The sequence below is a fragment of the Saccopteryx leptura genome, chromosome 7 (genome assembly GCF_036850995.1).
Source record: "Saccopteryx leptura isolate mSacLep1 chromosome 7, mSacLep1_pri_phased_curated, whole genome shotgun sequence".
NCBI classification, from domain to species: domain Eukaryota; kingdom Metazoa; phylum Chordata; class Mammalia; order Chiroptera; family Emballonuridae; genus Saccopteryx; species Saccopteryx leptura.
Genome location: NC_089509.1, coordinates 17328582 through 17343771, shown reverse-complemented (window position 1 = coordinate 17343771; position 15190 = coordinate 17328582). Strand labels below are relative to the sequence as shown.

The 15190-nt window shown below is 48.4% G+C and overlaps 1 protein-coding gene across 8 annotated transcripts in view; it reads right to left on the bottom strand.

Annotated features, from left to right (window-relative positions):
• The window catches only part of MGAT5 (alpha-1,6-mannosylglycoprotein 6-beta-N-acetylglucosaminyltransferase), a 374609-nt gene that overhangs the window by 216088 nt on the left and 143331 nt on the right, over positions 1-15190 (bottom strand). For 6 of the 8 annotated variants that reach the window (XM_066346312.1, XM_066346320.1, XM_066346315.1 and 3 more), the window contains exon 2: positions 10003-10370. In XM_066346312.1, the coding sequence (XP_066202409.1) occupies positions 10003-10243 (241 nt within the window). In that variant the 5' untranslated portion in view covers positions 10244-10370. The remainder of the gene's footprint in view (positions 1-10002; positions 10371-15190) is intronic. The other 2 variants (XM_066346314.1, XM_066346316.1) reach the window with 1 other exon arrangement.

Here is a 15190-nt window from a genome sequence, read left to right as displayed (position 1 = left end):
GCCTAAATGTTGTATGAGCATTCACATTACTCTCACAGTCACAAAGGTATTACATGGTATTTTAAAATACGCAGTGCTGTGACTTCTAATCTCAGGACTCAAAGATAATGGCCACAAATTCCCTGATGTCAGATAAGAAGACAGCCCCAGCAACATCTGTCATCAACTCTCCATGCCTTATCTTATTTGAATTCTTAATGTGACCTTCACCCTGCAGTGGTCACAGACAGACAAAGCAGGGCACAAAAGGGAGGAGGATCATCACAAAGTGACAGAGCAGTTCGGATGCTCAGTGTCACTGACTCCATTCTTTCCTGGGTTAGGGTTTAAGCAAGGTTAGGTTGACTTTGACTTGCACCGGCAGTGAACCTTGTTCCCGAAGTCACTAGCACTGTAGGGAACTTTTTAGGTGGCAGAATCTAAAAAACGATCACATCTGGGCCTGTCAGTGATGTCAAGTGCTTTACAGAATTTGTACAGGATATGGGCCCTTCTCTCAGTCTTCCTAACAACCAGTCTGCTGCAGAGTAGGAGTCGGGCAGTTTGGCTCTGTTATAGAAAGGACGCAGGCTCTAACAGGTCAAGCCCATTGTTGCCCAAGGTGCCCAGCCTGACTCCAGGGTGTCTTCCCTGTCAGGAAAGGGCAGTTGTAGCACACACAACTCCTAGCTCACCACCCACACAAGAAAGTGTCCCCCAAATGCGGCCCCTCAGAGACCAAGTGAATTCGCCACACTCAGCTAACCTCACAGCCCACAGAGGAAGGAAACTCTTTTGAAAAAGGCAATAACAATCACATCTCCTGTATCTAAAATGCCAAAGTCACTCTGTGGAGGTGACGCCTCTTGAGAAAGGGACCCAGGAAGGAGCCCAACAGCATCTCTCTAGACTAGGGGTCGGGAACCTTTTTGGCTGAGAGAGCCATGACGCCACATATTTTAAAATGCAATTCCGTGAGAGCCATACAACAGCCTGTGTACATTATGCATTATCCAATAAAAATTGGGTGTTGTCCCGGAGGACAGCTGTGATTGGCTCCAGCCACCCGCAACCATGCACATGAGCGGTGGGAAATGAATGGATTGTAATACATGAGAATGTTTTATATTTTTAACGTTATTATTTTTTTTTATTAAAGATCTGTCTGCGAGCCAGATGCAGCCATCAAAAGAGGACATCTGGCTCCCGAGCCATAGGCTCCCAGCCCTGCTCTAGAGGCCGGAGCAGCAGTTTTCCACCCTGATGGCGCGGGCTAGGCGAGGCGGGGCTTTTCTCGAAGCAGCCGCGGTGTCTCTGTCCCTGCGTAGGGGAGGGTGACAGCCCACCTTTCTTTGCAGCCAGGTTCATTTCCTCTCATGCCGAGTGGGCCTCACGTCTTTGCAGTCGTTAGGACAACTACGCAAATAGGTTCCTGAAGCCATGCCTTTGAGCAAATAAACTCTGTCAGGTTGACATGGGCAATTTTGGTTGCGCTGGTAACAGATGTAGGTGTAGGCAGGCCAGCGTTAGTGATAACTCACAGTAACACATGTGCTTTACTAATCTATGTGCTCCAATAAGTTTTGCTACATGCAAACTGACAAGAACCGTATGAGGTAAGTGATATTATAGCCTCAATTTTACAAAAGAAAAAGCAGGCTCTTAAAACATGTGACTAGCCTGATTGATTTGGTGCAGTGGATAGAGCATCAACCTGGGACACTGAGATCCCAAATTCAAAGCTGCACGGTGCCGGCCTAAGCGCAGGGTCTCTGGCTGGAGTGTGGGATCATAGACATGACCCTATGGTCACTGGCTTGAGCCCAGAGGTCAGTGGCTCAAAGCCCAAGGTTGCTGACTTGAGCCCAAGGTCACTGGCTTGAGCAAGGAGTCACTCTTTCTGCTGTAGCCCCCTACCCTGGTCAAGGCACATATGAGAAAGCAATCAATGAACAACAAAGGTGCCACAACAAAGAATTGATGCTTCTCATCTCTCTCCCTTCTTATCTGTCACTCTTTCTCTCGCAAAAAATAAAAAATCAGTAACTTGCCCAAAGTCACACATTTAGTAAGGAGGCCTTCCACAAGCCACATAGAAACACTCTCTAACTAACTTCCAGAAGAAACAATAGTTCCCATGACAGAATCATGCATAATAGCTACTTAGAGCTTCCTATACATGGAATCCACAAGGAATCTCTTCATTTCCTGTCTCACTGGAAACATTACTCTGGTTTTCAAAGTAGCCCCAGCTGTAACTGTACCACCCCAAGAGTCCCAGGGTGGGGGTGGGCTGCTATTCACTTGTGGCTACTCCTCTGTGCAGGCACATACTAAGCCCTGAGCAACAAAATAGATAAAACTCACTGCTCTTTGTGGGGCTCACCTTCTACGTGAGGGAGAGATGATAAAATACAGTAAGCATGTGATGTCAGGAATTTTAGTGTTGGGAAGAGGGAGAATGGAGCCAGGTTGGCCCTGCTTCAGGGAAGGAGTGACAGTGGGGCCGGGCCCTTCTTCTGAGAGAAAGCAGAGGGACAGGGAGTGAGCATCTGGAGAGAAGGTTGTAGGTGGAGGGAAGAGCCAGCGCAGAGACTCGGACACAGGAAAGTGCTTAGCCAGACCCAAAAGCTGGTCTTAGCAAACAGCTGCGGTGCTGAGGCAGAAGGAGAGGGTGACCAGCTCTTGAGGGTGGCCGTGGTGGCGAGAGGTGTGCCCAGGCCGTTCTGACAGATAAGGAACAGAGCCAGGAGGAGGGGCAGCCACGCCGCCCGGCCAGGCGTGGAACCCCGCTCCGGGCCTTCACACGCGCTCTCCCTTCTCGAGTCAGGATGGGAAGCACAGTGGTGTGGCACGAAAGGAAGGCCGAGCTGACAAAGGGACTGGAGGACGGAGGCCCAGCTCTTCCTGGAGACACACGTTCTGACGGCACTCCCAGCTGAACACGCCGAGGCCCTCCGCAGACATCCGGACTCGGCTGGCCGTGCTTGTGAACTCATCCTGGCTCAGAGGGGACGCTGGATGGGCCGGGCCTCCACCACAGAGCTGCTGGAAGAGCCCCAAGCCCCAGAGAGGCCCGTTTTCAGGTTCCCAGTTTCTTAGAGCAGAAAGCCCTTTCTATACCCACAGAGCCACGTCACTATGGAGCCACCGGGCCTCCTCAGACTCACCAAGCAGCCCAACCCCTGCCAGCTTCACTCCGGGATCAGTGTGCTCCTCGGGCCCCAGGACTCCTGCTTTGGTGGTGACGGTGGCTTTCCCCACCACCCCAGCCCCTTCCTCATATTTGCAGGACAGAGGCAAAAAGAAAACAGTGACAAACCCTTTACTGACGTCTACTGCTAATGAACTCCAACTTGAGTTTTTCTTCTTTTTCATAGCAGAGGCAGAATGAAACATGTGAAAGTTCCCGTCTGACTCCACAGGTTATCAGGTCTTCAACTCAGGGCTACCTGTTCCGGGCAACCTCAGGCAGCCAGGCCTGCAGGACCAAGGGGGCCCCCACTGGCTTTTGAGCAGAACCACAATTTCCGGTTCTAATGTCTTAGAAATGGGCAACCCCCAGGCCCAGAGGGCCACCTGAAGCCCAAAGCAGCTACTAAACCACTGTTTCTGACCAGCAACCAAAAGCTGTACCCTGGTTCCTCACTCCATCTTTAGGAAATAGAACTTCCTTCCTCCTCACCCCCCTCCTTATTCCTTCCTCAGCTCACAGAGGTGACAGTGGATGAAGGAGCTGACCAAGCCCCAAGCTCACCTACGAGAACACCTGTCCCCGTCACCTCCCTCCTCTTCCCACCAGACTGAGACCCACACCCTCCCCACGGCCACCCCGCTTGCTGCCTTCTGCCTGCTGCTCAGCCAGCAGCAGCTTCCCCAGGGCCTCGCTCACTCTGTTCCGGCTGCACAGCCTCTGCCCTGTCCCTGGTGTGCCCTCAGGGCCCGGCACGACCCTGCCTTCTGCCTGCTGCTCAGCCAGCAGCAGCTTCCCCAGGGCCCCGCTCACTCTGTTCCAGCTGCACAGCCTCTGCCCTGTCCCTGGTGTGCCCTGCAGGCCTCAGGGCCCGGCACGACCCTGCCTTCTGCCTGCTGCTCAGCCAGCAGCAGCTTCCCCAGGGCCCCGCTCACTCTGTTCCAGCTGCACAGCCTCTGCCCTGTCCCTGGTGTGCCCTCAGGGCCCGGCACGACCCTGCCTTCTGCCTGCTGCTCAGCCAGCAGCAGCTTCCCCGGGGCCCCGCTCACTCTGTTCCGGCTGCACGACCTCTGCCCTGTCCCTGGTGTGCCCTCAGGGCCCTGCACGACCCTGCCTTCTGCCTGCTGCTCAGCCAGCAGCAGCTCCCCCAGGGCCCCGCTCACTCTGTTCCAGCTGCACGACCTCTGCCCTGTCATGCCCTGCAGGCCTCAGGGCCTGGCACGACCCTGCCTTCTGCCTGAGCTGTTCTGCCTTCAACTCCCTCTTCCCATCTGCCTCGCCGTTCCTTGATGCCATTTTGGCTAAAAGACACCTCCTAGGAGAGACTTTCTTTGGCCTTCTCGTTCAAAGTAGCTCTTCAAGCACTTAAAAAAATAATCACATCTTGGATGCTATCTGTGGAGTGGCCTCCTCTCTGTCTCACTGTTTCATACTAAATTTGCTTTCACTTTAAACTAAAAAAAAAAAAAATCATATTTCTGTGCCATTTTTTCTTCTTGGAATTTACTACTCTGACATTCTGTCGTGTGTTATTTCTCCTTCAATCTGACACGGCCTCCTCAAGAACACGGCCTTGTCCGCCTCCTTCCAGCCATAGGCTTGAAGCTTAGACAGCTCGGACATGCACTGCAGTGGCACAGACACTTCCCAGAGTGCTGGGCTTGGGGACATGAGCCTATCAAGGGGACCGTCTAGGCCCGAGAAATTCAGGGAGCCCGGAGACGGAAGGCATAAGAACAGTATACTGGTGGGAAGGGAGCAGCAGAGAAACTGAGGCGACCAGAGCAGGGAAGGGCATCCCAGAGCCCACAGGGGCAAGCAGGCGAGAAGGATCAGGGTTAATAGATGTGGACGGAGCCGGGGTTGGGGGAAGTCTCTCATCTCCCCGGATTCTCATTCCTGTTACTTAGAGAACACAAGTGGACCAGTTAGATAAAAGGCGATCACTGGGGATCAGAATTTGGGTCGGGCCATCAGAAAAAGAGATCAATTCACCTCAGAAACAAGGACAGCATTGACTGGGGTGAGCAACACCGTGCGTGACGCAGTTCCGACGAAGTCAGTGACAGGCATGACCCTGCCAGGCCGGCCGGGACACGCAGCTGAGGCTGAGCTGCAGAGAGCTCCGGCTGCACACGCTCCCTCGGCAGTGACGGGCAGCCGCAGAAGTGCCAGCCACACCCCGAGAATGAATGCTCCAACTGTCCCACACAGGCTGCCCGGGACATCTTCCAGGCACCACTTTTGAATTTCCAAACCCCAAAAGAAGTTCAAAAGTCTCTTTTGAAATCACCAAAAAGCAATGGGGAGGGGGAGATACTATTGGCAAGTTTTGTTGTTTGAGGCCAAGTCAAACTAACGACAAGCAGCAACCGTAAGTCAGACACCAGAGAGGTACACTCACCTGACCAGACAGGGAGAGGGAGCCCACTCCACAAGAGATTGTGCCCCTAGTGCCCATGCATCCAGTCCCGACGTGGCAATGCTGAACTGCTGGGTCTGCTCCTTACCACTCAACTCGCAACAGGCTGCTCAGAAGAAGCATTTCCGGAGGACCGAGACACGCAGCACTGAGATGCGTGCCTGATAACGAAGTTTTTCATGAATTCAAACGCAAAGAAGAAAGAGTCTTGAAGAAAACAAAAAGATGTCTGTAGGTAGAAAGACTAGCCCAGGGACCATCTAGAGCAGGGTCTGAGATTTCTGGCAAAGGAGCAGACAGGAAATATGTCAGGCTTTGCACTCTGAGTGGTAACTACTCAGCTCCTCTGCCACTGAAGCTCAGAATCGGACACAAAACAACACATAACAAGGGGTGTGCTGAGTTCCAAAACGTGCCCCAGACACACAGAGGAGGCCACAGTCTGCTGACTGTGCCTTAGTCTGCAGGAGACCTGGGAAATGACTGAGTCAGGGCCAAACATAATCAGATGAGTGGTTTAGAATGAACTATGGTCACTACCGAAAGATGAATTCAACATGTTTTAGATGTGATGTGAAATAAATACTGGCATTATCGTGGTTCTCAGTTATTAGTTATTATACAACTGGGTGCGGTCGTGTTTCAGTAAAATTTTATTTGCACACAGGCAGAGATCTGAATTTGACCCGAACCCTGCTGCTCTAGGATCTCAAGTCAGGAACTTTTTTTTCTTTTTAGAGAAAGAGAAATATCAATTTGTGTTCCACTTATTTATGCATTCACTGGTTGATCCTTGCATATGCGTCGACTGGGGATCAAACCCACAATCTTGTATATCAGGACAACGCTCTAACCAGTTGGAGCTACCAGACCAGGGGAGGAATTCTAATAAATCAGTAATGATCTGAAATCAGCTACTGTGGTTCTTCAAACATCTGCCACAGCATAAAACCCATTTAGAGCACAGGAAGGTTACACCAAGATGGGGATAGGAGAAGGAAGGGTTTTTTCATTCTCGATTAACTAGATTCATTCAAACCAGAGACAGATCCCAGCCATAAAGGATGAGCTCTTCACTTTACCAGAGCAGGTATCTAGGCAGTGCTCTGTATATGGGCTGCATTTGTGGGAGAAAAAGAAACTGCAAACCAATGACTCATTCATCCTCTTCCTCAGCTAAACCACCGAACCATCTTTTAGTCTCTGCCATCTCTATCTGACATGACATCAACCACCAGAGCTGCCTCCCTGCCGATATGGCCATGACTGCTACTGATGAATTCAGGGGAGGCAATGTCACCAGAATGGCTCTCCAGGTCTCCAGGACCTGGCGTGCACTATACCATCTTGTTCAATCCCATATGTTGGCACCCAGAACTGGGAACCAGGGAGAAAGAAAGGCTGCCATATTTTAAAGAACAAAAACCAGTTATCCGCTTGAGAACCTCCAAAAGATGCTGTTAGATACTGTTTGCCATTGCCACTCTTAGTGCCATGGTTCTCCAAGGTGGGGAAGGGAACACCTTGTCCCCTATATCTGGAGACATTTTTGATGGTCACAACTGGGGAGGTGCCACTGGTGTCCATCGGGCAGAGACACCAGAGAGGCTGCTAAGCATCCTACAATGCATGAACAGCGACCCCCTTACCCCAGCAAAGAATTACCTAGCGCAAAATGTTAGTGATGCTGGGGCAGAAAACCCTGACCTAGGATTTCACCACATGATGACCCCAATGCCGCAGGCACACATCACAGTCCAGTTAAACTCCAGAAACTCAGCTCCGAGGACCATTTTGATTGACATGCTAAGCTGATTAGATGAAAGAAAAACAACAGTGTGAGTTAAAACTTGTGGTTATTTCTTTGTTGTTTTTGAGAAAAAAATTTACTTGGCTAAGGGTAATCTATAAAGGGACGAAGAGAGAATAAATAATTTCTGAAGTTTCTTTGAGCAACAAAGTCCGATGATTATAAGCATTTAAGGTGGTTGAAATTCTAAAGACTACTTTGTGGGGGCTGGTACCTTTCTAAAATAACCTAATGTCTCTGTGAGGTTGAAAAGCTAAGCTGAGATCACTGTCTGCTAGCACACAGAAGAAGCCTACCACACAAGACATTTAGCAGTACACAAAAAGTATAAACAGTCAAAACTAGAGAAACTGAAAGTCTACATTTACCATTTATGTGCTTCTTCCTTCCCATGGAAAACATTTGATAGACTGAGATAAACAGAGAGAGGAAATTACTGCTGGACTACTCCCCTTCCCCCAATATAGAACACACTGAACCAGAAACCTGCAAACAGCATGTTTCACTTGTTACACTCACTAACTTATTACACATTGGTAATACCAATAGTTACAATTGGCTTTATTTCTATTTTCTGGTGGTTTGCTTATAATATTCAGGAAATACAGAAGATCGAAGTCAGTGAGTACTTTAAAACTGTACCCTCTAAAAGATGATCTAGTTGTTTTTCAACATAGACTTTCAAAATGGAGTCTCCTTTTATTAATCCATCAGATACAAAAAGGTGACATTTTAGACATATTAAATCCAATGCCTACAGACACTGCCAAATCTTAAGCAGTGTTGATCATTCAAATTGAAAAAGAATTTCCACATGCTATGCTAAAAGCAACTATTTTCTTTATATCAAAATAAATATATATAGGTAAAATTAAAAACTAATCATGTTTCCTGGATCCTTTCAAAAAAACAAAAATCTATATGTAAAAGTGAGTATGATTTCCTGTACTTGAACTCAAGCTTCAACCTGTCATTATACATTTTCAGGAATCATCATTTGAACTCCATATACATCAGGAAACATTCCTTGATTGGAACACCAACCTTTTACTCCTCACCCAACCCTATTTGTGTCTCTCATTTATATTATACCTCAGGGTCTCAAACCATGCAGCTACTGAAGTCTCCATTCAATGACTAGACTTGTCACGGAAGAACAGGCCATCCCACAGACCAAGTGCATGCCAATACTCAGTGACCACAGGAGAGCTGGAGAGTGACTGTAGGATCCAATTTTTGTGTTATATCTATGTATATATGTTTTTGTAAGTATTTTGTGTCTATATGTTTGTAAATATATTTTTATAGGCATATATGAAGTATCAGAAAGCATATACTCAGAGAAAGCATAGGTTCAGAGAAAAACATCTCCAGGTTATTTTGACATTTGATTATGTTGCATATCCATCACCCAAAGTCAAATTGTCTTCTCTGACCCTGTGTACCCTGATTGATCAATGTCACCCCATTAAAATTAATTAAAAAATTAAAATATATACACATTTTGTGCACACGCATGTTTATATATGCATTGACATTATCTGAAATTATTTACAAAAAAATCTGTTAATTGGGATAAAATTGTATGTTTAATTTTGAAAAAAACAACATTCATATACATCTTCATGGAGGATTGGGTTTAGAATCACACACAAGCCACAGCAAATGTTTCAACCAGGTGTTATACAGAGAAAGGGAAACAGACCCAGAAGCACAAATGCTGCAGAATGAAAAAAAAAAGGGGGGGGGGGGAGAAAGAAAGAAAGAAAGAAAGAAAGAAAGAAAGAAAGAAAGAAAGAAAGAAAGAATATACTGAAATGCCCACTGTGGTTAATTCCTAGCATATCAGATTTATAATTTTATTTTTTTCTCCCTATTTTTTTGCTTGTCTCAGCTTCCAACTTTTTCTATATTAAGCATAACTTTTGCCAAAAGAAAAATAAATGATATTCCAAGTGTATGTTTTTTAAGTCAACCTTATTTTAAAAAGGATTTAAAGCACCTGACAAATAAAGCAATGAGTACAAAAAGATTTCTTTGAACACAAGGACACTCAGAGACAAGGGCAAGAAACAAGAGTAATAAACCCCGAAGAAGCCGGAGGTTAAAGCTATTAGCCGCACGCAGCCCTTCTGTCCTGCAATTTGGCCAGAGGCACACATTGGCTCTGAGTTTCTTGGCATCCACAAACATTCCTCCCCAGCCTCCTTACCTCAATGCAACAGTTCTAATTAAGTTTTGTTTGGGGAAAGATAATGGGAATATTTTTCTACATTTCTGATCACACTCCCAGATGAGATAATGCAATTCAGAAATGTGTTGAGGGAGGAGGAGCGAGCTGCAAACACAAGCAGTGGAAATGCTAACTGCTCTGCCCATCGCTCCTGGGGCTGAGTGTCAGTGTGCACAAGGGTGAGACTCTCCCAAAGGGTGCTGCTTAACATTCTAAAAGTGGCCCTCTGTGTGCAATTCACTGCCACGAAGGCAATGAGTGGCAAGGGATATACTCAATCCACGACAACACCAAGTCTGAGAGCCTCTGGGTCCTTTTGAGGCAAAGCCACACTCCATCGGAAGCCCCAGAAGCACGGCACTTACCATAAGCTGTCATGACACCAGCGTATGGCCCATCCACTACATTCCTGTTTTCTTCTGCCAGTGCCTTGATGTACCTCTTGCTGAGGTCCAGGATCTGCTCACGCAGCATGGAGCTGCTCTCGGGCTGAGTTCGCTGCTGGATGGTAAAATGCAGGAGCATCATACCCCAAATAAAGCCAAAAGTCACGAGGAAAAAGCCTAGCTTCTGAGAGGACAACTTCCACGGAGTAAAGAGAGCCATTGCTCTCCGGCAACTTCACCTGCCGCTGGCTCTTAACGCACAGAAGGGAGACACAGGTTCATGGTGGGTTTGTCCGTCTCACTCCGGCTCCTGCGTCAGCCAATTTCCTCTCCTCTCTTCCATTCTGCTGTGAAGGAGGAAGAATGTTAGCACAGCACTCATGGCAAAACACGGTAAAATAAACCAGAACCCCTGTTTTCACTCAAATAACTCTAAAACGTGAACTTCCTTTTTTTCTTAATTTGCTGGTTCAGTATCTTCTGTTATGATTCAAGATCTGTAAGCTAAGAGGGGAACTCTGGCGAGGTGACAGAAAGCTGTACAAATACAGAGGAGGAAACGTATGTCGGAGTGTGTTCACAGGTGTGGCGGAGCTGCTCCAGTCTGGACCACATTCAAAACAGGAAGTTTGCTTTGAAAGGTGGGGAGGAGATTGCAGGATACTTCACTGAATGTCAGCAGAAACCCAAGTGGAGGGTGGAGTCATATCACCACCAGGCACTTTTGTGCCTCTGTAAGGCGAGCTGACAAAGTCATTATTATGTGCTCAGGTAAGGATCACAGCAGGCAGCTGGAGAGGTGAGCAAGAAAGTGGACGCCCCCCCAGGAGTAATCAGATAAGGAGAGGGGAGAGAGCCCTGCGTTACTCATGCACGGCCAGCTTTCATTAGCAGTGTGCAAGGAGCTGAATCTCTGGGCCGACAGGTGACCCCTCTCAGGCACCAGCGCAGAGAGGCTATGCCAGGGCCACCAGCCGTCTTTCTGCCCTAGCTACCGTGAGGGAGAGCTGCACCTTACTCCTTCCACCAGCACCAGACCTGTGGCGTGCACGGCGGCCTGCTTCTCGGTGGCTGTTTCACTTACAACCCAGGGCCAAATGAGGTTAAAAGGCAGCTTCCTCTGCCCGTCACATCATTAAGATACAAATGTTAAATCAGGGTGTTGTACACCTGAAACAAATATACTATTGTATATCAACTGTACTTCAATTTGCCACGAAAAAGGTATGGTTTCAATACTAATGCAACCAGATACTAGGGAAAGGCTCAGAGGGGTCTCCCATGAGAGACTAACACTGGATGTATTCAAAGTGCGCCTATGTTTCAGTTCAAAGGATTCGTCTTCATAAACTGCTTAACAAGAAATGATTACAGGCCCTGGCCGGTTGGCTCAGCGGTAGAGCGTCGGCCTGGCGTGTGGGGGACCTGGGTTCGATTCCCAGCCAGGGCACATAGGAGAAGTGCCCATTTGCTTCTCCACCCCCCTCCCTCCTTCCTCTCTGTCTCTCTCTTCCCCTCCCGCAGCCGAGGCTCCATTGGAGCAAAGATGGCCCAGGCGCTGGGGATGGCTCCTTGGCCTCTGCCCCAGGCGCTAGAGTGGCTCTGGTCGCGGCAGAGCGACGCCCCCTGGTGGGCAAAGCATCGCCCCTGGTGGGCATGCTGGGTGGATCCCGGTTGGGCGCATGCGGGAGTCTGTCTGACTGTCTCTCCCCGTTTCCAGCTTCAGAAAAATACAAAAAAAAAAAAAAAAGAAAAAGAAAAAAAGAAATGATTACAAGCCCTGGCCAGTGGCTCAGTGGGTAGATTGTTGGCCCAGCATATGGACGTCCCGGGTTCGATTCCCAGTCAGGGCACACAGAAGAAGTGACCATCTGCTGCTCCCTGCCTCCCTCTTTTCTCCCTCTGCCTCCCTCTCTTCTCCCTCTTTCCCTCCTGCAGCCAATGGCTCAACTGGTTCAAGTATGGCCCTGGGCATTGAGGATGGCTCTGTTGGAGCACATCAGCCTCGGGTGCTAAAAATAGCTTGGTACTCAAGCATTGGCCCAGAAGGTGTTGCCAGGTGTATACCCAGTAGGAGTGCAGGCAGTAATCTACCTATCTCCCCTCTTGTACAAAAGAAGAAAGGAAGGAAGGAAGGAAGGAAGGAAGGAAGGAAGGAAGGAAGGAAGGAAGGAAGGAAGGAAGGAAGATAGATGGGGGGAGGGAGGGAGGGAGGGAGAGAGGGAAAAATGAGTGAGAGACAGAGAGAGAGAGAGACAGAGAAGAAAAAAAGGAAAAGGAAAAAAAATGAGGAACAGAACCTTGGAGCTATTAGCTTTCAGAATCCGCCATGCAGGGAATCTATGCTGGTCTTCCTAGTTCACTGTTTCCCTCACCTGTCAACAGAGTCATCGGTAGTGGGTAGTACAACTACTAATACTAATAGTAAATAATAAGAAAATTCTAGGTATGTCTCACATATTACGGTAAATACTTTTTGTGCCTTCGCTCATTGAACTCTGAGTCCTACAAGGTAAGAACTATTAATATCATTATGTCTGGTTTAGAAAAGAAAAAAACAAAGGCATAGCAGGATGCACTTGACAAAGGTCCGCCCGCTCTGTAGCGGAGGACAGGTCATCCAGGGACAGCTCAAGAGTCAGTAAATCAGACCCTGCCTTCCCTATGCTACCCCTCCTCCGCCACCAGCCTGTTTACGGCCAAGAATGGCTTGTATGTGCTAAAAGGATTGAGAAAGTGACAAAGGAGAAGTGACAAAAATCCTATGTAGCTCAAAAGCTTAAAACAATTACTATTGACCTTTAACAGAAAACTCTAGGCCAGTGGTTTTCAAATTGGGGTCTCTAACTCAGCAGCCACAGAAGCCAAAGTGGGAAATGCGAGTCTCAGGCACCATCCCAGACCTCCCGACTCAGTAGCTCCAGGGAAGGTGTGCAGAGAGAGCAACCTGTGCTTCAACAAGTCCTCAGGGGACTCTGACGCCTGCTCAAGTCTGAGAGCCCGACTCAGGCAGAGGGGTCCCATGCCACCACACTGCCAACACAAGGTGGCTTGAACTCCATCCCACACGACTCTAACCCCTGCGAAGTCTCTCCAGCCATCCCTTCTGGCTGGTCTGCTGTCTCCATAACCTGCTGCTCCTTCCCAGGGCCCCCCAGTCAGTCTTCACTGAGGCTGTTCCCTCTACCTGGCTGGCCTTGCCCACATCACACTGACAAGCCAGACCCAGCCATTCCCCCAGCCCAGCCATAGCCCCAGTCCCAACTGCTCAGACCACATGCCCCACCGCTCGGGCCTACAATGCTCCTTCCTAGTCTGCAGTTTTGAGACGCTGTCTGCCTACCTCGGCTGTCCCGCCAGTTCCTGTGTGGGATCCCACAATATCCTCTACGGGACTCCCCACATACCTTCTCAGAAAAAGACATTGATGACAGAGGCACAATAAAACTCCCAATGACTAAGTGAACTAGTCACCTGGGCACAGGGCACTTCCTCAGTCCTCTAAATGCGGACAGCTGAACAGCACCTGCCGCCCTTGCTCCCACCTTTCATTCTACAAGCACAGGCCGAGAGCGGTGCTGCCATTGGGCTCTGGGCCCAAGCAACGAACAGGACAGAGCCTCCCTCAGGGGCTGCTGTCTAAAAGCCATTGCTCTAACTGGGCACTGCCCCCAGTTCCCCAGGACGTGGCTGCGCTTTCTTCTTGGTAACCCACTCTGCTGAGTTGATTTCACCTCGGGTTGAAGGGATTTTCCCAGCGCGAGCACGCTAGGTGCCATACCAAGAAAGACAGTCTCGCGGTAATTTTCTTTTGCTATTTTAAGAGAGAGCCCCAAAAGCCTTCAGACAGGAAGTCCTACTCTGCTTCCTCAATAAATCTCCTGAAGAAACAGCTCAAGGTTGCATTTTGAGCAAAGCAGAAGCTGAGGGCCAAGTACTGGACTCCCGTGGAAGGGGTTGCTCTTCTCCGCCGTGGCCTCCGGAGAGCCAGAACCACCCACGGTGCATTTGGGTGCAAACAGACGGTCAAGAAACCCAGCCAAGGTTGAAGCATTCCAGCTCAGAGTGATACCAATTTGAAGTAAAAATCCCTACCTCTAAAAAGCTTAGAGCACAGTCCTGATTATTGAGAGCCCAGGTTTTAAGTGACTATAGAACTACTAGAAATATTTTGTCCAGTGGAATCTATAGTTTGAAATAATAGCAACTCTATCAGCATATAAATAGCACAGACAGAGAATTAGAAGTCATCTAACAATTCCTTTTAAGTCGATTGAATTTAAAAGACTTTTCAAAATGATTATTTGAGAGACACCTGTAAAGGCAGCAGCCACGGCCACCATCACAGCTGCCTGGCCCATGCAGGTTTGCATTAGATTTGGACAGATGGTAATGCAACAACGGAGCCAAGAACTGGTGGGCCATTACCTTTAATCCTAGCTTGTACCCAGCGGGCAAGTAAAAACACACACTGGGCTCCAAAACCCACTCATTCAGTGTTCACAAAGCTACTGACTTATCCAAGTTTCCTAGAATCAAAGGTTTCTAGCTCACTAGCCTTATTCACCTCTGTTCCCCATCTCCTTCTCTCTGCACAAACTGCACAAACTGGCTTCTCCTTCAGCATTCTGCCATCTTGGCTGCCTCTCTTCTCCTCCACATGGCCTTTATCTTATCTGCCCTCCTCCCAGAATGTAATCACTCTTCTCCCGGAACAACGTGATCTCTCTTTCTTTTAAAACCTTCTGACGTGAAAGCCCTCCCCCAACACATATTAATCTAATCATGCCCATCCCAAGCAAGAAGGGCAACTAATATCACCTGGTCGATGGGCTTCCACATGGGAAGCGCCATCTTTAACAAAGTGAGCATAATATATTTTATCTGCCCAACAACACCCCTCTGTTCTACAGGAATACAGGGCAGCAATCCTCCCCAGAGAGTTAAAGAGCCTAATAATGATCATCAGTAATGATCACACAACTAATCAAGAGGCCACAGAACAACAGTGACTTAAAAGTTGTCAGGCCAAGAATCTGCCTGTCTCCAGACTTTCCAAGAGCTGGACCCTTCTGCCAAGTGGATCTGATAGGCACAGAAAGAACTGGACCGTATATCTCAGAAGGCCTTGTTGCCAACCAGAGTGAAGACAGCCCAGGACCATGAC